Source organism: Ochotona princeps, unplaced genomic scaffold, assembly GCF_030435755.1.
Source record: "Ochotona princeps isolate mOchPri1 unplaced genomic scaffold, mOchPri1.hap1 HAP1_SCAFFOLD_255, whole genome shotgun sequence".
Taxonomy (NCBI): domain Eukaryota; kingdom Metazoa; phylum Chordata; class Mammalia; order Lagomorpha; family Ochotonidae; genus Ochotona; species Ochotona princeps.
This window is the reverse complement of record NW_026701838.1, coordinates 129,508-152,987: the sequence shown is the minus strand read 5'-3', so window position 1 is coordinate 152,987 and position 23,480 is coordinate 129,508. Positions and strand designations below refer to the sequence as shown.

At 49.6% G+C, this 23,480-nt stretch overlaps 1 protein-coding gene across 1 annotated transcript in view; it reads left to right on the top strand.

Annotated features, from left to right (window-relative positions):
• The window catches only part of LOC131479467 (transformation/transcription domain-associated protein-like), a gene marked incomplete at its 5' end in the record, with an annotated part of 55,363 nt that overhangs the window by 25,982 nt on the left and 5,901 nt on the right, over positions 1–23,480 (top strand). The window contains 16 exon segments of the mRNA XM_058659982.1: positions 479–589; positions 1,225–1,371; positions 4,520–4,721; positions 5,077–5,202; positions 8,492–8,638; positions 9,003–9,202; positions 9,673–9,739; positions 9,742–9,793; positions 10,102–10,315; positions 11,757–11,936; positions 12,803–12,949; positions 15,835–15,954; positions 20,734–21,021; positions 21,147–21,281; positions 22,077–22,189; positions 22,742–22,925. Coding sequence (XP_058515965.1) covers positions 479–589; positions 1,225–1,371; positions 4,520–4,721; positions 5,077–5,202; positions 8,492–8,638; positions 9,003–9,202; positions 9,673–9,739; positions 9,742–9,793; positions 10,102–10,315; positions 11,757–11,936; positions 12,803–12,949; positions 15,835–15,954; positions 20,734–21,021; positions 21,147–21,281; positions 22,077–22,189; positions 22,742–22,925 — 2,433 coding nt within the window.

Sequence of the window (23,480 nt, the reverse complement as noted above, 5' to 3'; positions counted from 1 at the left end):
CTTAAGTTTCTGGGTAAAGGTTTCTGTTCTGCTGTTCTTGGAATCTGTGACTCTTTCTATCATTGTTTTCAAAACTGGCAGTTGGAAAAAAGACTGTTTTTCTTCCCTTGAAGACTGTGTCCCTGGCACCTTCTCACAATGTTCTCCCTCATCCCCATGCTTGCAAGCACCCTGGGGTGCTCGCCCAGGATGTATGCATTGGCTCCTTGGTCCTCTCTGCCTCCTGCCTTTCCTGCTTCTCTTCCCTGAGGGCAGCTGCTGCGCAGTCCAGCTGTCCTCAGGGTTAGTGCTGCCCCCTCCGCATGAGCCTTTGCTTCCTCGTGGCTGCTTTGTGTGTTGCTCATCTGCACACGTGCCAGGCCTGTCCCCAACATCCCAGCCCGAGGAGTGTCCATCTCAGGGAGGCACCTTGCACCCAGTGGTGGGGAAATGAGCAGTTTCCGTGGTGGGGGCTTGATGAGCCCGTGCCTGTCCCTAGTTGTTCGGGCAGAGCCAGTCATTGCCGGGAGCTGACTGTCTTCTGTCCAAGCCCATTGACAAGCAGCACACAGACACCGTGGTGAATTTCCTCATCCGTGTGGCCTGTCAGGTACGAACGTGGGAGTCTGGGGCCAGGGCCCGAGAGCCGGCTCTGCCACTTGTCTGCCACAGCCCACTGTTTGACAAGTGTGCCCGTGCGTGCCATTGACAGTGTGAGAGAGGCAGCTCTGCTGTCGGTGGCTCTGAGTTGGCTGTGTGTCGGTGCTGATGAAGGCGGTCGGGGTGGGGTAGGGCTCCCGCCTGCAGCTGCGTAAAGTGGCCTACACCTTGTATTTCGGTCTTTATATTGGAGGCCCTCCTTCTCAGTGTGTATTTCTGTGGAGTTGTTGAGAATCCACTACTGAAGTGCATTTGAATGTTTCAAACATTTAGTGAATTTTCCCAAGTCTCTTGCTGTGGTGGGAAATCAGTGCTGGGTCGCAAATACTTTGAAACAGAACAGTGCACCTTGTTGGTGGGGTGATGCTGTTGAGGGCTCAGAAGTCCTGAACATCTGCTCCGGGTCCAGCCAGTGAGAAATGACTCACATCGAGGTGCATGCCATGGGCACAGAGTGAGAGGGAGAGGCCCGTGGGGGACAGGCAAGTGGCAGAATAGCGCGGATGGGCAGGCAAGGGCCTAGGCCTGGTCAGGAAACGGCATCCTTGGCCAAGCTGGTACACAGTGAATGGGAACACATTGCAGGTGAATGACAACACCAACACAGCTGGGTCCCCTGGGGAGGTGCTGTCTCGCCGATGTGTCAACCTCCCCAAGTCCGCCTTGCGCCCAGACATGGGGTCCAAGTCTGAACTTAAGCTGCACTGGTTCGACAAGCTGCTGATGACTGTGGTAGGTACTGGCAGGCCACCATGGGGGCACTGTGGCCTGGGCTTGGGCTGGGTGCATGTGAATCCTGGCCTGGTGCTGAGGCCTGAAGTCTCCCACGTGCGATGCCCATTGTGGCCTCTTCACGCACCTGCTGCCGGGGAGCTGCTGGTCTCCCTGAGAACGGTGTCTGGCCTCTGCTCAGCAGCACCTCTTCATCTGGGCAGGTTTGCCCAGACGTGCCAGTTGGGACAAGCTCTTGAGTTGATTTCTGGAAACAACCTGTAACATGAGCTTGAATTTGTCACATGGCTGTTTTAAAGTTGAATGTGTAATTGGTTGCGGATCACTGTGTCATGCTGGGAAGGGCTGGCCCCCATGCTGATCACTTAGCTGTCTTCTATTTTCTTTTCCTTTTTTCTTTTAATGTTTGATTTATTATTTTTATTCAGAAGACATAAAAGCGTATTTTCATAGAGAAAAGACAGAGTTCTAACATCCGCTGATTCACTCCCCAAGTGGCCATAATGGCCTGAGCTAAGCTGAGCTGTGCTGAATCCGGGAGCTTCCCTCCAGATCCCCTCAAGTGGGTACAAGGGCCCAAGCACGTGGGTCATCCTCCACTGCCTTTCCAGGTCATAAACAGAGAGCTGGGGAGGAAGTGGAGCAGCCAGGACATGAGCTAGTGCCCATATGAGAGGCTGGTGCTGCAGGTCCTGTCAGTATTTCTGTTAAAACTTTAAGCTCAGGGGTCCAGCACAGTAGCCTAGCGGGTAAAGTCCTGACCTTGAAGTGTTCCTGATCTCATGGGTGCTGGTTCTAATCCCGGCGGCCCCACTTCCCATCCAGCTCGCTGTTTGAGGCCTGGGAAAGCAATCGAGGACGGCCCAAAGCTTTGGGACCCTGCTTCCGCGTGGGAGACCTGGAAGAGGCTCCAGGCTCCTGGCTTCGGATCGGCACAGCCCCAGCCATTGTGGCCGTTTGGGGAGCGAATCAGTAGATGGAAGATCTTCCTCTCTGTATATCTGACTTCAATAAAAATAAAATAGATCTTACAAAACAAAAAAAACTTCATACTCATTGCATTCTGGTGCTAGCAAAACCCCCTTTGTCTTGCTCTACGCATTTCATTATGTCACAGGTTCTATTTCTCTAGTTTTGTGATGGAATTTGTCATTTATGAGTGGTTGTTACTGGAGCCTGCAGAGGCTGACACACTTCCTGGGTTTGGGGAGTGATTGTCCAGTGTGGTCCACGGCCCTGCGGCTACAGCATGGCCTCAGGTCCAGCAAGGTGGGTAGGCACTAAGGTATCTGCACACTGTCCCTGTGGCAGACCGGAATGGCTCCTGGCAGTGCAGGCCAGTGGGAAGCGCAACCGTGTGACCAGTCTGCCCATCAGAGGTCTGATGCTGTCTTGAAGTGACGGGCCATGCTGCCTTGATTTCTTCGCCTGGGAACCCAGCACACAGTCTGCCAGCCCTGCTCCCTGTGTTCTGGATTTCTGGTACTGCCATCGTTTATTAGATTAACACCTTGATGCACAAATTGAAACATCAAGTTGTGTTTTAACTCAAACCAGAACATAAACAGGAAGGGCTAGGTATTTGGCCCAGCAGTTAACTTGCCACTTGGGACACCTGCATCCCGTATTGGGTTACCTGGCTCGGCTCTTGGGTCCAGCTTCCTGGCTTCAGGCAATGACTCAAGTGCTGGGCACCTGCAACCCACATGGCAGACCCTGATAGAGTTCCAGGTGCCAGCTTTGTCTGGCCTAGTCCTGTCTGTTGTGGGCATTTTAGGGGGAATAAAGCAGTGAATAGGAGAGCTCACCTTTTCTTTCTGTTTCTCTCTGTCCTCAAATTGACATGAAAGGAAAAATTAATTTTAAAACAGTGTTGGTTTGCAGTGACTCAGTTGGCAAATCCACCCCTTACAAATGTTGGGATCCTGTATGGGCACTCACACCTGTCCACTCCCCATCCAGCTTCCTGCTTGTGGCCTGGGAAAGCAGCCAAGGACGCCCAAAGCCTTGGGACCCTGTACCTGCGTGGGAGACTGGAAGATATTCATAGCTCCTTTTCGAATGACTTGGCACCAGCTGATGTGGCCCTTCAGGGAGTGAACCAGCAGATGTCAGATCTTTCTCTTTGTCTCTCTCTAAGTAAATCTGCCTTTCCAATAAATAAATAAATCTTAAAACTAAAAGAAAATTTGTTACAGTAGCGTCGTTTTTAGTGCAGATCTTAGTGACTTTTAAAATAGTATCATTGAATATCTATAGTTTTAATGAGCTTTTTTAAAGACTTAAAGATTTATTTTATTTTTATTGGAAGGTCAGATATACAGAGAGGAGGAGAGACAGAGAGGAAGACCTTCCGTCCGATGATTTACTCCTCAAGTGAGCGCAATAGCCAGTGCTATGCTGATCCGATGCCAGGAGCCAGGAACTTCTGCCAGGTCTCCCACACGGAAGCAGGGTCCCAAGGCTTTGGGCCGTCCTTGACTGCTTTCCCAGGCCTTAAGCAGGGAGCTGGATGGGAAGTGGAGCTGCTGGGATTAGAACCGGCACCCATATGGGATCCTGTTGCATTCAAGATGAGGACTTTAGCCACTAGACCACGACGCCAGGCCCAAGATTCATTTATTTTTATTAGAAAGTCAGATATATATATAGAGGATGAGAGACAGAGAGGAAGATCTCCCATCTGTTGATTGATTTTCTAAGTGACCACAACAGCTGGAGCTGAGCCAATTTGAAGCCAGGAGCCAGGCACTCTTCCAGGTCTCCCTGTGGGTGCAGGGTCCCAAGGCTTGGGCCATCCTCAACTGCTTTCCCAGGCCACAAGCAGGGAGCTAGATGGGAAGCGGGACTGCCCGGATTAGAACTGGCACCCATATGGGATCCAGGCATGTTCAAGGTGAGGCCTTCAGCCACTAGGCCACCATGCCGGCTTCTAATGAGCCTTTTAAAAGGGATTTTGATGTTTAAATGTTTAAAGCAAATTTGTAACGAAAGCATTCTTAGGAGATCCTGTGTGGTTTCTACCTGTTTTATGCATATGATGCAATTTTTTCCATCTTTATACTTACCTTCCAAAGACTTGTTGTTATCTAGCTTTCTGTGTTTTCTTCCATTTGCTGCCCTGACTGTTCTGTGTCTCCCATTGTAGGAGCAGCCAAATCAGGTGAACTACGGGAACGTTTGCACGGGGCTGGAGCTGCTGAGCTTCCTGCTGACAGTATTGCAGTCATCTGCCATCCTCAGCAGCTTTAAGCCCCTGCAGCGCGGGATTGCTGCCTGCATGGCGTGCCACCTGCGAGCCGTGCACAGCCTCCTCTCACGCCTCATGAGCATCTTCTGGACAGAGCCGAGTACGTACCCCTCCCTGGGGAGGTCCCACTCCTGCATGCCCTCTCAGCCTTTCCCTTAAAGCGCCTTTGACCTAGGATTTTGCTCGGGGCTACAGTCACTGCTTTGTTGTTTTTTGCTTTGGAAATGCTTTGCTTTTCCCTTAAGATGTTAGAGATAACTGAGGTTACAGTGTCATAGCAGGTGTGTAACACCTGGGCATGTCAGAGCTTAATGTGCTGGAAGGCAGGGGGAGGGCAAGGTTGTGGGATGCAGGCCAGCGGTGCGTCCTGTTCTAGGGTCAGTTGGCACAAACCAGAGCTTGGTCACTAGCATGAGGAGCCTTTCCTGCAGCACCCGGCTCCCCAACTGGTGTAGGTACTTCCAGCGTGGCCTCCAAGTACGAAGAGCTCGAGTGTCTGTATGCGGCTGTTGGGAAGGTCATCTATGAAGGACTCACCAGCTATGAGAAGTCCGCCAGTGCTAACCCCTCGCAGCTCTTCGGTGAGTGGACGGGTGTCTACTGTGCTCCCACAGAGAAGTCTGGGACGGACTTGGGCTCAGGGTGCTAGGAGGAGCTGCTCAGGGTCTGTGTAGTGTTGGTGCCCCGGAGGCCCCCATCTCCTGGACGCTTCTCCCCAGTCCATCCTGTTCTCTCATCTTGGCTTCTGCTGTAGGCTTTGATTGAGAGCTGTCTCAACTCGGTGTCCACTTGTGGTGGGGTGGGACCCCTGATGTCACTCCTGCCCATGGGCCACTCACAGGGGACTTGTCCCCATGTGTCTGTGACACTGACTGGTGCAGGTGGAACAGAAGTTGATTTTCTAGGTGTCTGGGGCTGCTGGACACGTTGAACACCAGCTCGCCATAGTCAGCTTTGGCTGCGATCAGACTTTACATTGCTTTTCTTTAATTTAATATCCATTGTGTAAAGACTAAAAGTCACCAGTATATAGACACTTGCAAAATAGTCCTTGTTTTGCAAATGCTTGCAAATTTGGGGAATTAGTTAGTTTGAGGTAGATGGTGTGTACTTCAAACTGACCGCCTGCTCTGAGATTCAGGTGCCAGATGAGTTTGCAAACATTGTGCCCCAGAGCTCTCTTCTGCAACCAGGCAGGCCTGGGGGGTAAGGAGTGCTTTTGTGACTGTAAGTGGGGTCCTCTAGATCCTTGCTTCCATCTTTCCTCCTTGTTCGTTCTTCAAAGGACCCAGTTTTTGAAGAGCTGACCTCCACTGGCCCCATCTCCCTCCTTTGTGGGGGAGCAGCTGTGGGGTGAGCTGGGGCTGGGGAGTTGGCCATGGTTCTTCTCCCTGTGTGAGAGCCACTGCTGGCTTGGTGGAGCAGAACACAGCAGCCAGGAGCATCATGATGCAGCATGCTGGTGGCTGTCCTCACAAAGTCAGGCTGGCCGCACGTGGAGTGGTGGTTTCGGATGAGGCCTCATGCAGGCCTGACTGGGTGTGCCTGGGCTGGTGCACTTGTAGATGGCAGGTGTCCTTCTGTTGTCTGATGCAATTGATGGGCTCAGGTACTAAATTTCATCTGCAGGTCAAGGTCAGGATGACTGAAAATGCCAGCTGGGAAATATGCTGCCTGCCTGTTCATGTTCCAGCTTGAGCTTTGCTAATTTTCATTGATCTCATCAAATTAAAAAAAATTTTTTATTAATCAGGCCAGTATTATAACTCAACTGTCTAATCCTCCATCTTGCAGCACCAACAACCCATACGGGCTCCACTTTCTATCCATCTCTTTGCTCCTGACCTGGGAAAACAGTGGTGTATGGTCCAAGGCCTTGGGATCCTGCACCTACATGGGATTCCCACAGAAGCTTCTGGCTCCTGGCTTCAGATAGGCTCCGCTCTGTTGCGGTCATTTGGAGGAGTGAACCAGTGGGTAGAAGAGCTTTCTCTGTCTCGCCTATCTGTAAATCTGCCTTTCCGATGGAAATTTAAAGAGAGAGGAGGAAAGGAAGAGTTTTTATTGGATGGTTCACTCTCCACATACGCACAAGAGACAGGATTGTTCCAGGCTGCAGTTAGGAGCCTGAACTCCATCCGGGTCCCTCATGTAGGTAGCAGCGGCTGAAGTACTTGAGTCATCACCTACTGCCTCACAGCAGCAGAACACTGAATCAGAAACAGAGGAAGGAATGGAACCCAGGCCTTCTGCTGGAGATGGGGGGATCCCAAGTGTTGGCTTAGTGTGCTGTGCCACAGTACCCTCCCTCTCAGAACTTTTGTCATGTTCAGATAGGCTAGATAAGGAAAAACAGGTCTTCTTTCCCTCGCTTCCAACTATGTCCTCAGATAAAAAGCCTCACTCAGACCAGTTCGCTGTAGCATATAGAAAGCTGAATTTTAAACTGAAGGTAATGTGAGGCCATTGTTTGGTGTGGCCGTGTTGGCAGAGGTACACATCAGGAATGGGCGTGCTATGCCTTATAGTAGGCAGGTGTGGTGTTGGCGTTTGGGTTTATCCGTACTTTATCCCTGTATGTACTACTGCAATAAGTAGTCCTGGATGCCAGCTACATGTTCAGTGCCTTTTCCATCTGGACTAGAAACTGTTGCTATAATTTTTGCACCTTGAAAAGTGGGACAGAAAAACTAGCATGGACTCTTGGTTCTTTTTGACACTTGTGTAAAAGAGGAGCCTTTAATACCATAAATACAGCCTCGGTGTAGGACCTTTAGGACCATTTTTTTTCTTTGAAAAATATTCTCTTTTTTTTTCTTCTTGAGATTTATTTATTTTTTAAAAGATTTATTTATGTTTATTACAATGTCAGATATACAAATAGGTGGAGAGACAAAGAGGAAAATCTTCTGTTCGATAATTCACTCCCTAAGTGACCGCAACAGTCGGCTGCGCCAATCTGAAGCCGGGAACCAAAAACCTCCTCCGGGTCTCCCACATGGGTGCAGGGTCCCAAAGCTTTTGGCTGTCCTCAACTGCTCTCCTAGGCCACAAGCAGAGAGCTGGATGGGAAGTGGAGCTGCTGGGATTAGAACCAGCGCCCATATGGCATCCTGGCGTGTTCAAGGCGAGGACTTTAGCCACTAGGCCACAGCTCTGGGCCCTTGAGATTTATTTATTTGGAAGAGCTACAGAGAGAGAAGCAGAGAGAGATGGACCTCTTTGGGTCTCTGGTTTACTCTCCAAAAAAAACAGCAGAGTAAGGCCAGAACCCTGGAATCTCATGTAGGTCTTCCATGTGGTGCAGAGACGCCAGCCTTCAGGCCGTCCTCTGCTGTTTTTCCAGGGAGCTGCATCATAAGTTACATCCAGGGCTTAAACTAGTGCTCACGAATGCCAGTGTCGCAGGAGGTGACTTCACTCTGCCCCACAGTGCTGGCCCCCAAGCGGTTGACCTCTAAAGGGAGCCTTGTACATCTTACTGGCATAGCCCAGTTACCAGCGATGTTCCTCTTGTGCCTTGAGGCCATCAGGAAGGTGACTTGGATAGAGAAGTGTGACACTGTGACATCACCTTAGCAGTGATCAGTGTAGCTGTGATGGGTGTGGGTATACTGGACGGGGGCAAGGGAGGGGCCACTGTCAGGTGGGCAGCATGGGATTTCATCATGCTCTTGGGATGGCATGTGGTTAAACTGTGGATTGCTTATTTCTGGGATTTTCTACATACTGTTCTCAGAACTTAGATAGCTAAAGCCTCTGGAAGAGAGCACAGAGAAGGGGACTGGGGAGTTGCATGTTAGATTGCATCTTCCTGCTGGTCACCTGTTGCTGCTCTTCTGTGAGAGAATTGGCCTTTCCCCACCGCAGGGACTCTCCTGATTCTCAAGTCCGCCTGCAGCAACAACCCGAGCTACATAGACAGGCTGATCTCGGTGTTCATGCGCTCCCTGCAGAAGATGGTGCGAGAGCATCTTAGTCCACAGACGGCGGCGGGGAGCACAGATGCAGCCTCAGGTGAGCACAGTGCGGGGCCTTGGTACTCAGCTGCCATGGCGTGAGCACTGGATGTGTCTGCTGTACTGCACTGAAGCACTGAGTCATGGGCTGCAGGCCCAGCTCGGGGCTCCAGGAATCTAGGTGCTGGCTGTTGCACACACTGCAGAACCCAAGCATCCTGAATGTGACCTGGGGAGGCCTGGACTGACCTCATTGGCCTTTGGGAGACACATGTTAGGGCCAAGTGTGGTGGCAAGAAAGTGCCAGGCTGCTGTGGCCACTGAGGGAGCGTTGGGGAAAGTGGGCAGAAGCCAACACGTGCAGTATGGCACTGCACTGTTTAAACACGCCTTGGGAACTTGGTCTCTTATTGACACGGCAGGGACGAGCGAGCTGGTGTTGCTGAGCCTGGAGCTGGTGAGGACACACCTGGCTGTGATGAGCATGGAAATGCGCAAGAACTTCATCCAGGCCATCCTCACGTCGCTCATTGAGAAGTCACCTGACGCCAAGATCCTCCGCACCGTGGTGAAGACCGTGGAAGAGTGGGTGAAGAGCAGCTCCCCGATGGCAGCCAACCAGGTGAAGGGTGGGCTGGGCATCAGTCTCTTGCTCCTGATTTGGAAACTTGGAAAGAAATCCTGTTGTCCTGTGCTGGCATTCCTGATGCCTTTTCTCCAAATGGATCTTTCTCATTGTGCTTGACAGGTTTTACATAGAAACCAGAGATTCTGTGGTCACTAATGTGGTTTTACCTGTGTTAAAATGCTTTTATGGTGGTGAAGGCATGCCACAACATGACAGTAACAAGAGGGGGCATAACTTAGTGGAATGTTTGCAGACTTCTGGTACAATTTTGTAGCCTAACTGTTTCTAGGAAAATTCCATTGGCATGTCTTAATTTTCAGCATCCAGTGATAAACCTTAACCATCTTTGATCTTTTTTTTGTCTTAAAAATTACCTTGTCTTACTGTACTTAAGTAGCAGAACAAATGCTTTTGTTCACATAGAAGTAACTGGCATTTTCTTTTCAAAATCCAATGTTACATAGACACCAACGCTCCAGGAGAAGTCCATCTTGCTTGTGAAAATGATGACCTACATAGAAAAACGCTTTCCAGAGACCTGGAGTTAAATGCCCAGTTTTTAGACCTTGTTAATTATGTGTACAGGTAATTACCGCAGTTGGCCAAGGCTTCTGTGTGTTTTGGGCCATACCATAGACTATGGCAAGCAGTGTACCGTGGCTTCACCCATGACCTCTGCCTGTATCTGTGGTCCTCTGCTGATGCCTCAGACGCTGACAGATGCATGTCCCGCGTTGTCGGTGGGCGCATCACTGCAGAGCTCCCTGAGCCTGCAGATGCTCACGTGCCACACACAGGACGTTGGTGCCACCCATTTCCTGATGGCTTGCGTGCGGCTTGGGGAGTCCACTGTCTTGCCCACACTAACCTCTGGCTGTGGCTCTGGGTTTCAGGGACAAGACGCTGTCAGGCAGCGAGTTGACTGCCAAGCTCGAGCCTGCTTGTCTTTCCGGGCTGCGATGTGCCCAGCCTCTCATCGGAGCCAAGTTCTTTGAGGTTTTTGACAACTCGATGAAGCGTTGGGTCTATGAGCGTCTGCTCTATGTGACCTGCTCCCAGAACTGGGAGGCCATGGGAAACCACTTTTGGATCAAGCAGTGCATTGAGGTAAGGCAGACTTGGGTCAGCCAGAGGTTTGGAGGGGGCCCGGAGGTGCTCACACTTGCTGAGGAATCTCCCAATGTAACCCTGCTTTATCTCTCTAGGGAGAAATAAAGACCTAGGGTCAGCTGGTTGCCTCAAGGCTTTTTGGCTGATTTAAACCCTTCCTCAGAAGCTGTAATCGCTTCTTAGTTTTTAGGCCAAGCTTCATTTCTCTTAAAACAAAACCTGTTTGAATTCGTGTACATACACTGGAAACCCCAGCCAACTCTCCTCAGCCTTGCATCAGGGGAGCACAGCCTGGTGGACCGTCTCGAATGACACTGTCACACGTGAACCCCTGACTGTCACGACATGTGGGATGTGCAGCCCTTGGCAGGGGTGGAGGTCTGGGGGGTGACATTTCAACAGGACGGACAGGCATTCTTCTTGCCTGCTAATTCTTGGCCTCTACCACACTTCATTCTTCAACTCCCTCATCAACATAAGCCCCAGGAGGCTTAGGTTTGCATGCTGAGCAAGTAATTCTTACCTGTTCTCCTGAGAGAAACCAGGTAACCACACTCCTGGTTTGTTGTGTTTGGTTTTTTTTTTTTTTTTTTTTAAGAGACAGTCTTCCATCCACTGGTTCACTCCCCAAATGGCCGCCACAGCCAGGCTGAAACCAGGAGCCAGGAACTTGATCTGATTTTTCCCATCCGGGTGCAGGGGCTGAAGCGGTGCCACTGCCGTCTGAGGTGTGGCGTCCTTGGCTCTGCATGTACTTGAACAGGCCATTTGGGTCGACATGTGTCACGCACCCGTTCCTTGGCCTCATCATCACAGTGAGCACCTGCCTGTTCTTGTCCTTCAGCTCTGAGAGGGCAGACACAGGTCTGGGGAGCTGAGCACTGGCGCTCCTGAGCCCTCAGCCCCTGGTACCTTGGATTGCACACATGGCTGGTGCCAGACCAGTGCCAGTAGAGGGCTTGTGGAACACTCGGGTAGAAAATGACTGACCAGCAGCACGTGCCGGTTGGGGAGTGGCCTAGATACAGAGGGAGGTATAGTCAGGACACATAACCTCCTGAGGAGCTGCCCTGGGCCCTGAGGCTGTGCGGAGGGAGTCAGGGAAGCCAGCTGTGAGGAAGATGGTGGGTGAGAACTGGAGAGGAGTGTGGGGAGGGTGCAGCTGTGATCTGGGCTATCAGGAGGAAGCTGAAGGGAGTGCAGCAGAGGGGACAGGATGCTGGGCCCACTGAGTTGGGAGCCTGAGCCAAGGGTAGTAGTCAGAAGGATTGCCCAGACACCACCCAACCTCTGGGAGAGCTGTAGATGGGAGCTGTGAGCTCCCTTGTCACCTGTGTGTGTATGGACCTGTTACGGTGAGCTGTTCGATAGTAACTGTGTCCACACACCCTGGCATCTGGTGTCTGCCTTAGGCTCACCTTTGTCCCTGCCTCTGCAGCTCCTCCTGGCCGTGTGTAAGAAAAGCACGCCCATTGGTACCAGCTGCCAGGGGGCCATGCTCCCGGCCATCACCAACGTCATCAACCTGGCCGACAGTCATGACCGAGCCACATTCGCCATGGTCACGCACATCAAGCAGGAGCCTCGGGAATGGGAGAACAGTGAGTCCAAAGAGGAGGTGAGGGCTGGCCCCGCAGTCAGGGGCAGGTGTCAGGGTCCTCTCTGCCTGGGGGGGAGCGTGCGGCCCGAGCTCAGTGAGGTCTCTGTGCTGCCCTGTGCTGCCCATGTGGGCGCAGCACTTCCCAGTGACCCGGGGCTGCTTCGGATAGAAAGCTTTGGTCCTTTGTGAGGGAGGGCCTGGCAGAATTATGCTGTGCAGGGGCCTCAGCCACAGTCACCTGGGGCAGCAGGCGGGTCCCCGTTGCCCCTCACTCTGTAAGGGTGTTTATGGTCTCTCCCGTGGGCAGGAGACTGGCTTGTGTCAGTGAGAAATGAGAATTTTCTTCACTGTCACTCAGGACTGGACCGTTGATGCATAGATGTGCATGTGTAGAGTGCACACAGCGCGGCAGCTTTGAGGAGAGTCTTACATGTTTCTACGGGCACACACAGCAGTTGATGGCTGTGTTTGATGACCCAGTTGGCAGTGGCTTCCTGACACGTGCAGTGGAAATGAGGCTCCCAGCTCTCCCCAGCCGTGCTCTCAGCATGGCACAATGGTGTCCTCAGCCTTGTGTGCAAGGCAGCTTCAGGAGTGAGGGACTGTGTAGTTCCTCATCATCTTTATTGTTTTCACTGTTCAAAGTTGGTGCTCTTTATTTTGCTCCCCATAACCCAAATACGAAATCAGAGTGCAAATGCCTTGATAATAATTTTTTTTTGAAAAAGTGCTATATCTGGTCTGGTTAGTCCTACTTTTATTTCAGAATTCAAGATTATGTAAACACCTGGCAGATTTACAGGAAACTTGCTGCGAGAAACCTATAGGAGTCGTGTTGTTTGTATTTTGTTGAATTCTTTGGCCTGTTGGCTTTTGTTTTATAGGATGTAGAGATAGATATTGAACTGGCTCCTGGAGATCAGCCCAGCACTCCCAAAACCAAAGAACTTGCCAAAAAGGACATTGGGAACCAGCTGCATATGTTGACCAACAGACACGACAAGTTTCTTGGTACCCTGAAGGAGGTGAAGGTCTGTGCGCATGACTGCAGGGATGGTGGGGCGGGGGGGGCTGCCAGTCTCCTCCCACCCCGTTCCGACCCGAGCGTTAAAGCAGGGAACCCCACAGCAGTGGGAACCTCTCCTTGTTTAGACCTCCAGCCCTCTCCTGTCTGCTCAAACCATCGCAGCCCTTCAGCTCTGAAGTGGATGTGTGCCATGTGGATTTGACACAGTTACTGTGTCTTGTGTGGGGAAACAAGAGAAGCAGGTTGATTTGCCCATTACTGTCCTTTAGAGGTCTTTACCAAGAACGTAGTGAGATACGCTTGCATGATTTGTCACGTGCAGTCAGGGAGAGGAGATTGAATAAATGTGGTCAATCAGGTGCTGTGTGGGAGCAGACTCTCCCAGTCCGTCTGGTCTTGGGGTCTATGCCACTGCCACGTCCATACAGATAGGAACTTAGGGTCTACACTGCTGCCGTATCGGGGTCTAGACCACGGCCGTATCCACACAGATAGGAACTTAGGGTCTCTGCCATTGCTGCCGTATCCACACAGATAGGAACTCGGGGTCTACACTGCCGTATCTACACAGATAGGAACTCGGGGTCTATGCCACTGCTGTATCCACACAGATAGGAACTTAGGGTCTCTGCCGTTGCTGCCGTATCCACACAGATAGGAACTCGGGGTCTACGCTGCCGTATCTACACAGATAGGAATTCGGGGTCTACACTGCCGTATCTACACAGATAGGAACTTGGGGTCTATGCCACTGCTGTATCCACACAGATAAGAACTTAGGGTCTCTGCCGTTGCTGCCAGAGTGTGATTCATTATGGGTGTTGTTGTTTCTGCTTAGAGGTTGAGAAGCCGTCAGGCTTCAGATCCTGAGACATGTTTGCAGAGTCTTAGAGAGGCAGCGATGATTCAGTCCATGTCAGAGTTAGGGTTTCTGCTGTGGCCTAGTGGGTGAAATAGCTGCCTGCCACGCCAGTATTCCATATGGATGTAGGTGTGAGTCCTGGTTGTTCTGCTTCCACTCCAGCTCCCTGCTAATGCACCTGGGAAAGCTTGGACCAACCCCTTCATCCCAGCTCAGCCCTGGCCATTGTGGTCATTCACAAGTGAGCCACCTAGGAGAGATAGATCTCTTTATGTCTCTACTCCTCTGTAGTCGTTACCTTATCAAATAAGCAAATATATATATATATATTTCCAATGTAATAAAGAAATGGATTAGGAAACAAGTTGAGTGCTGTGGAGACAGGCAGCAGGGATGCGGAGTTGGAGAGGTAGGCATGGAGGTCGCTGCTTTGTCATTCCTGAGCCAGAGTTGCGTCATGCTTTTCCCAGGGTGAGATGGGATTGCGAAGCATCAGGGCTTCTGCCCAGTGGTTGTCATTCCTGGGCTCCTCTACCTTGGGAAGTGGTGGGCGTGTTGGAAAGAATAGTCCCCTCCCCAGGGCGTGGCCTCTGTGTCCTAGTCTCTGCGGCCTGTCCCAGGCTCATGCATGGAGAGACCACAGCACCCACATCCGTGTACTCTGATCTCTGTGCACCCGAATGAATCAGACGCGAGTGGAGAGCCGTGGAGTCCCCGCTGGCAGCCTGAGCAGAATGATGCTTTGCCAGTCTCTGTGCCTTAAACAACAAGTCTTGGCCTCTGAGCCAGAGGCAGGGTGAATCACAGCCATGTGCAGGAGCCAGGCCCCCTCCGCCACTGTCCCCCTTTGGGGCCAGCCTCGTGCCAGACACTAGAATCTCCTGTGCCTTGTGCTTTCCCTGTTTAAACTGTTTGTGTCCTTGGCTTCTGCATTTTGAGAGAAACAGGAACACAAGAGTGATTTCCCTTCTTGGGTTTGCTGGGCGAGAAATGAGAACATAATTGTGACACGCGTATCCTAGGCACTGGGCAGCCAGGATGCAAACTGTTGCCTGATGCCCTGGAGCCAGGTCAGCTCCAGGGAGCACGGAGGTCTGGCTGTCACAGAGAAACCTTGGCAGGGGCCGCCTATGGACAGTCACATGTGTGTGTCTTCTATCTACCTGGACGTTCCATTCCAGTTCCTTCCACTTGGTTCTGGCCTTTCCTGTCACTTTGTCCTGTCTTGTCCAGCTCCATTTGCAGACTATACTGGATGTATACTGATGGGCACATCAGATCGTATGCCTCTGGGTCCCGTGCTCACGTCTGCTTCAGCTCTCACATCTGCAGGGCCCTGCCCTGCTCGTGTCCGTGGCCCTCTTACTTGGGCTTTCAGGGTTGTCAGTTCTTCTGTTCTCTGTTGATGAGATCAGTAGTATCAGGAGAAGCCCTGAAGACTCAAGCCCGTGTTGGGCCTGGCATAGTAACCTAGCAGTTAAAGTCCCCTCCTTGAGCATGCTGGGATTCCGTATGGGCACTGGTACATGTCCTGGCGGCCCCACTTACCATCCAGCTCCCTGCTTGTGGCTCGGGAAAGCAGTCGAGGACGGTCCAAGGCCTTGAAACCCTGCACGCGTGAGGGACACTCTGGAGAAGCTCCTGGCTCCTGGCTTCAGATTGGCTCAGCTCCAGCCATTGTGGCCACTTGGGGAGTGAATCAACAGACAGAAGATCTTCTCTCTCTCTCTCTCTCTCTCTCTCTCTCTCTCTCTCTATATATATATATATATATATATATATATATATATATATATATATGACTTTGCAAAAAAAAAAAATAAGTAAATCTTCAAAAAAAAAAAAAAAAAAGACTCAGGCATCTGTTAGGGGCCCTGAAGGGCCAAGGGACTCGCCTGTGTTTGGTGCCACATGCACTGTGGGATGGTGTTCACTCAGAAGTATGACTGCTTGAACATGGGGGTGCTTCTCATCCAGAGCGGGAGGGGACGAAAGGAGTGGGGTGCTCAGCCCGACTTTGCCCGCAGACCAGGGCACTGCTCAGTGCCTTTGTGCAGCTGTGTCACACCTCCACCACGCTGGCTGAGAAAACCTGGATCCAGCTGTTCCCCAGACTGTGGAAAATCCTCTCTGACAGACAGCAGCATGTGAGTGTGTTCTCAGCCCTGCTCCGGAGTCGAGGTGGAGTGTTTGGGAAGGATCCTGGCAGCATGCAGTCCACAGTTTCTTTTTTTTTTTTTTATTTAACTTCATTAATTACATTGTATTATGTGACACAGTTACATAGATACTTGGGTTCTCCCCACCCCTCCCCAAACCCTCCCACCATGGTGGATTCCTCCACCTTGTTGCATAACCACAGTTCAAGTTCAGTTGAGATTCCCCCATTGCAAGCATATACCAAACATAGAGTCCAGCATGTTATTGTCCAGTCAAGTTCAACGGCTTCTTAGGTATACCCTCTCTGGTCTGAAGACAGAGCTAGCAGAGTATCATCCCAGTCAATTGAAAGCTCCAACATACCATCAGCAAAAATTTACATCATTATGGAATTAATTGACATAGTAATGAGTAACCAATATGTTAAAAGTAAATGCGAGTTCCCAGCCACCTTCTGTGACCACCTCACCTATACTTCAATTTAGTTTATACACAACATATAACATTCAAAACATAACATGTTATACATAACATCATATCATCTTAAATTAAGGCAAACATGTGGTATTTAACCTTTTGTGATTGGCTCATTTCCCTTAGCATTATGGTTTCGAGTTTGGCCCATTTGGCCACAAAGAACTGCATTTTGTTTTTTTTTTAATAGCTGAGTAGTATTCCATGGAGTAGATGAACCATAGCTTTCTATCCAATCCTCTGTTGATGGGCATTTTGGTTGCTTCCATGTTTTTGCAATTACTGATTGTGCTGCTATGAGCATAGGAGTGCATGTTGGTTTCTCATAAAACAATTGTTCTGGATATATTCCTAGGAGTGCTATTGCTGGATCATACGGTATGTTGAATTTGAGTTGTTTGAATATTCTCCATACTGATTTCCATAGAGGCTGTACCAGCCTGCAGTCCCATCAGCAGTGGAGTAGGGATCCCTTTTCCCCGCAACCTCGCCAACAAGTGTTGTTGGTGCTTTTATTCATGTGGGCCAGTCTTACTAGCGTTAGGTGGTACCTCATTGATGTTTTAATTTGGATTTCCCTTATTGCCAGGGAACTTGAGCATTTTTTCATATGTTTATTTGCCATTTGGGTTTGTTCCTTTGTGAAGTGTTTGCCCATTTCCCGTGCCCATTTCTTGAGTGGCTTGTTTGTTTTGACATTTTGGTTGTTTTGTAGCTCTTTGTATATTCTGGAGATCAGCCCTCTATCACCTATGTCGTGTGCAAAGATCTTCTCCCATTCTGTGGGTTGCCTTTTTACTTTGTTGATTGTTTCTCTATCTGTACAGAAGCTTCTTAGTTTGATGAGGTCCCAATTGTTTATTTTGGTCTTGATTTCTACTGCATTTGGAGTCTTTTTTAGGAAGTGAGGGCCTACCCCTAAGTGTTCCAGTGTGTTTCCGACATTTTCTTCCAAAAGTTTGAAGGTTTCTGGATGTAGGTTTAGATCTGTTATCCATTTAGATTTGATCTTAGTGTATGGTGAGAGATGTGGATCTATCTTTTTGTTTCTGCAGGCTATTAACCAGTTGTCCCAACAGCATTTATTGAACAGACCTTCCCATTTGCCTGGATTGTCGTTTGACTTTTTGTCAAAGATTATTTGGCTGTATCTGTGTGGGTTTCCTTCTGGTGTTTCTATTCTGCTCCATTGATCTTCCTCTCTATCTTTGTGCCAGTACCATGCTGTTTTGATAACCACTGCCCTATAGTATGTCCAGAGGTCCGGAACTGTGATTCCCCCTGCTAACTTCCTGTTCTTCAGGATGGTTCTAGCTATTTGTGGTTTTTTGTGCTTCCAGATGAACCTTTGGATCATTGTTTCCAGTTCCATGAAGAATGTTTTGGGCAGTTTGATTGGGATTGCGTTGAATGTATATATTGCTTTTGGCAGTATAGACATTTTAATGATATTGATTTTACCTATCCAGGAGCATGGGATGTTACTCCATCTTTTGAGGTCTTGTTCAATTTCTTTTTAAAATAGTTTGTAGTTTTCTTCGAATAAGTCTCCTACATTTTTGGTTAGATTTATTCCCAGATATTTTATACTTTTCTCTGTTATTTTGAATGGTATCTTGCTGGTTAAGTCTTTTTCCATCTTGGGGCTGTTCGCATACACTATGGCTGTTGATTTTTGTTCATTAATTTTGTACCCTGCCACTCTACCAAACTCTCGTACAAGTTCTAGCAGTCTCTGTATTGAGTCTCTTGGCTCTTCTACATAAAGAATCATATCATCTGCATGTAATGAGATTTTGACTTCTTCGTTTCCCATTTGGATTCCTCTGATTTCTTTTTCTTGTCTTATGGCCTCAGCGAGTACCTCTAGGACTATGTTGAATAGTAGTGGAGAAAGTGGACATCCCTGTCTTGTTTCAGATCTCAGTGGGAAGGGTTCCAGCTTTTCTCCATTCAGTATGATGCTGGCGTTGGGTTTTTCATATATGGCTTTAATTATGTTGTGGATTTTTCCATCTATGCCTACCTTGGTTAGGGTTTTTAGTAGGAAGTGGTGTTGGATTTTGTCGAAAACTTTTTCTGCATCTATTGATACTATCATGTGATTCTTGTTTTTCAGTTTTTGGATGTAGTGTATCACATTTATGGATTTGCGAATGTTGAACCATCCCTGCATTCCAGGGATGAATCCTACTTGATCTGGATGAACGATCTGTCTGATGTGTTTTTGAATTCTGTTGGCTAGGATTTTGTTGAGAATCTTAGCATCAATGTTCATCAAAGAGATAGGTCTGTAGTTTTCCTTCTCTGTTAGTTCTCTGTCTGGTTTTGGAATTAAGGTAATGTTGGCTTCATAGAATGAGTTCGGAAGGGTTGCCTCTTTTTCTATTGTTTTGAAGAGTTTGTAGAGGATTGGGGTCAGTTCTTTTCGGAATGTTTTGTAGAATTCTGTAGTGAAGCCGTCTGGGCCTGGGCTTTTCTTTGTTGGGAGGTCTTTAATCACTGATTCAATCTCTGCTTCAGTTATGGGTTTGTTCAGGTCGTTTGTTGCCTCTGGGCTAAGTTTTGGCAGGTTGTGTGAGTCTAAGAACTTTTCCATTTCTTGGTGATCTTCTGATTTGTTGGAGTACAGTGCTTTGTAGTAATTTCTAATTATGGCCTTAATGGATGCGGTGTCTGTTGTTATGTTGCCTTTTTCATCTTTGATGCTGTTAATTCTTGCCTTCTCTTGTTTTTTCTTTGTCATTCGGGCCAGTGGGGTGTCTATCTTGTTTATCTTCTCAAAAAACCAGCTTTTTGATTCATTGATTTTGTGTATGGTTTTTTTTTATTTCTATCTGGTTGATTTCCTCCCTTGTTTTGATGATTTCTTGTTTCCTATTGTGTGTGGGGCGCTTTTGCTGTTGTTTTTCCAATTCCTGGAGGTGTGTGTTTAGTTCTTGTATTTGGCGCCTCTCTTGAGCCTTGACATGAGCTCCAATTGCGATGAGTTTACCCCGTAGCACTGCTTTGGCAGTGTCCCACAAATTTTGGAATGTTGTGTCAGAGTTTTCATTGGTTTCCATAAAGTTTTTGATCTCATCTTTAATTTCTTCTCTGATCCATTGTTCGTTTAATAGCATATTGTTCAGCCTCCAAGAGTTTCTGTATTTCCTGGGGCATTTTGAATTGCTGATTTCCAGTTTCATTCCATGGTGGTCTGAGAGGGTACATGGTATGATTCCTATCTTTTTGAAGTTATTTAGGTTTGCTTTGTGTCCTATCATGTGGTCGATCCTGGAGAAGGTGCCATGCACTGCTGAAAAAAATGTATAATCTGTGGCCTTAGGGTAAAAAATTCTATAAATGTCAACCAAGTCCAGTTGTTCTATTGTTTGTATGAGCTCTGTTGTTTCTTTGTTGAGTTTTTGTTTTGTTGATCTGTCTATTGTTGTTAGTGGGGTGTTAAGATCACCCACTATTATTGTGTGCATATCTATGTCTCCCCTTAAGTCCGTGAGTAATTGCTTCACGTAGCTAGGTGCGTTTGAATTTGGTGCATATATGTTCACAATGGTAATTACTTCCTGATGGATCAGTCCCTTCACCAATATATAATGTCCTTCCCTGTCCTTTTTGATGTGTGTCAGATTGAAGTCCACATCATCTGAAATTAAGACAGCTACCCCGGCCTTTTTTTCTCGTCCATTGGCATGAAATATCTGTTTCCAACCTTTCACTTTCAGCTTCTTCGAATCTCTTCTGGTTAGATGTGTCTCTTGTAGGCAACAGATAGTTGGGTGCTGTTTGATAATCCATTCTGTTAATCTATGTCTTTTGATTGGTGAGTTCAGGCCATTTGTGTTAAGAGTTAAAATTGAGAGGTTGTGATTTTGCCCTGCCATACTTGTTTTTGTGGGTGTTGATATCTGTGTAATTGCCCTTCCTTGTGTGGACTTTAGTGGGGAGATCGTCCTGTTTGCCATCTTTGCTTATGATTCACCTCCTTTTTTTCTGGAATTAGTGCATTTCTAAGGAGATTTTGTAGAGCTGGTTTTGTGCTGGCATATTCTTCTAATTTCTCTTTGCTGTGAAAGTATTTGATTTCGTTCTCAAATACGAATGAGATCTTTGCTGGGTACAATATTCTTGGTTGACAGTTGTTCTGATTCAGGATTTGGAAGATCTTGTCCGCAGTTTCAAAGGAGGAATCTATGCTCTGTGATCTAGCAGTGAACCCTGAGAGCTGTGAGAGAGGCAGTGCCTGGCAGTGTTTGAGCTGACCCCTAAACCCATGTGTTGTCTGGTTGCAGGCTCTGGCAGGGGAGATCAGCCCGTTCCTGTGCAGCGCCAGCCACCAGGTGCAGCGTGACTGTCAGCCCAGTGCGCTGAACTGCTTTGTGGAGGCCATGTCCCAGTGCGTGCCCCCAATCCCCATCAGGCCCTGTGTCCTCAAGTACCTGGGCAAGACGCACAACCTGTGGCTGCAGTCCACACTCATGCTGGAGCACCAGGCCTTCGAGAAGGGCCTGAGCCTGCAGATGAAGCCGAAGCAGACGGGCGAGTTCTATGAGCAGGAGTGCATCACGCCACCCCAGCAGGTGTGTCGGTTGTATCTTCCTTGATGGGGGCATTGCACTTGGAACTCAGAACCATGGCGTTGTCCTGTTGGACAGCCATGGTTCTGGGGTCACATGTGCTTAGGCCCATGGTGTGTGCTTTTCAGGAGATCCTGGATTCCCTTGCCAAGCTCTACTCCCTGCTGCAGGAGGACATGTGGGCTGGCCTGTAGCAGAAGCACTGCAAGTACTCGGAGACTGCCACAGCCATCGCTTATGAGCAGCATGGCTTCTTTGAGCAGGTGTCCGCGGTAGGCGGGGCAGCAGCTGGTGCTGTCTCTGATGGCTGCTGAGTCACTTTCTCAACAGAGTGTCCTCGGCTCAGGGCTCACAGCTTGAAGCATTCAAGTCCTGCCCTTAAGTGATGGCCCGAGATGGAGTTCCAGCCCTGCCAGTTGTGGGCATTTGCAGGGTAGACCAGCAGAAGAAAGATCTGAATCTGTATGCCTATCCCTTTCATATAAATAAAACCAAATATGCAATAAATCCTGCACATAAAGGCTCTTTGGTTAAAGTCTCGGTTTTGGAGAAAGTTATATATGACAGTGAGCTGACCTGACCAGCTCTGCACATACCCTGGCCATGCTACAAGTCCTCACTGCCAGGGGAGAAGCATGCGAACCATCCCAAATTCTGTAGCCCTAGATGTTAGTGTGGCTTTTACCACCTGCGGCTGCTGTTTGGTTGGAACCAGAAGGGAGATTGCGTTTGGCCCCTGAGTGTGTGAATCCTCAGATCTGTCTGTTCCCTGAGCATGGGCCACTGTTGAAAACGTGGCACTCAGCAGCAGGACACAGCCTTGGACATACAGGCATGGCGCTGTGCCCCCACCCTGATGAAACCTGAAGAAGTGGTTCTGTCCCATGCCACATGGGGTCTCATGCAGAAGGGTGCAGGGGTCACGTGGTCTGAGAGAGGAGGTACTTCCAGCTCTGTGACCTCACTTGTCCCAAACAGTTGAGCCAAGGCAGTAAAAACAATCAGAAAACAGCTGCAGTTTCTCAGCAGTGGGTTGAGAGCATCTGTTGTGTTTTTAGGCACAGGAGTCATATGAAAAGGCAATGGATAAAGCCAAGAAGGAACACGAGCGGAGTAACGCATCCCCGGCCGTCTTCCCCGAGTACCAGCTCTGGGAGGACCACTGGATCCGGTGAGCCATGGTCCACTGTGACAGTCGTGGGAGACCTTCTCAGAGGGGACTGCTCTCTGGCCGCACACAAGGAGCAGGATTCAGCCACAGCTGCAATGCTGCAGGCTCCTAGGCCCTCAGTGGGGGTGGGCTGCCTGGGCTGCTGGAAGCAGGTGGGTCCCTGCAGTGGGATCTCTGCCCAGCACCCACGCTGTGTCTTCCCTAGGAGGGAAACAGGCTGTGTAACATCCTGTCCTCTCCCCCTTGGACTTGAGCCACCACATCCCCATCCAGGGGCCTGGATTCACTTCTCACTGCAGCCCCCAGCTTAGGATGATCCTGTGAGGAAAAGGGGGTGGCTCTAGTGGGTGGGTTTCTGCTTGCCCACATGGAGACCCAGACTGTGTTCCAGTCTCTGGCTTCAGCCCCCCTTGGCATCACATGTGTCTGGGCAGTGAACCTGAGGGTAGGAATTCCCCTCCGTCCAGTAAATGGAGAACCCCACCCGGCAACATGGCTGCACCTGTGAGTTGAGAACTGAGCCCTTCTTTCCCTGACTACCTAAACTCACAGGTGCTCAAAAGAGTTGAACCAGTGGGAGGCCTTGACGGAGTACGACCAGTCCAAAGGACACATCAACCCCTACCTGCTCCTGGAGTGCGCATGGCATGTGTCCAACTGGACTGCCATGAAGGAGGCACTGGTGCAGGTGAGACGCCCCCTCCCTGCCCCCTGGCGTGGAAGCAACAAGGCTGGGGTGGCCTGTGGCCACCTGCATTTCCTTGACTGCAGAGCCAGTGTCTGCTGGGAGTTTCTGTTCCTTCAGAGCAGGCCTAGACTGAGCTCTAGGAAGCAGACACCTGTCCTGAGTCTGACCCCATAGACACCAAGGTTGGGTCCTCGTTCAGTTATGATGCCCTGTGTTGCTGTGGTGGCCTGTCAGGCGGGGCCATCAGAGGAGCAAGGTGGCAGAAGCACTACTGGAACCCAGGCACAGGCTGGGCTCCCGGGAGCTGCAGGCAGTCGGCACAGGCTGGGTTCCCGGGAGCTGCAGGCAGTTGGCAGAAGCCTCTTGTGCGAGGTGAAGCGTCCTGTGCGTGCGACCCACCTGCTGACAGCTCAGTGGGAGTGAGGTTCAGCTGTACTTTGCTTTCTTGTCAGTTTTCCTCAGGAATGAATGCATTGTGGGAGGCTGGGGCTCAGTGCATCCTTGTCAGTTACGGAGGCACTGACGCTGTGCGGGGGCACTGGCATGACGTGACGCTGTTTTCTCTGAGGACCCCCAGCCTGCCTGGCATGCCTGCTCTGTTTT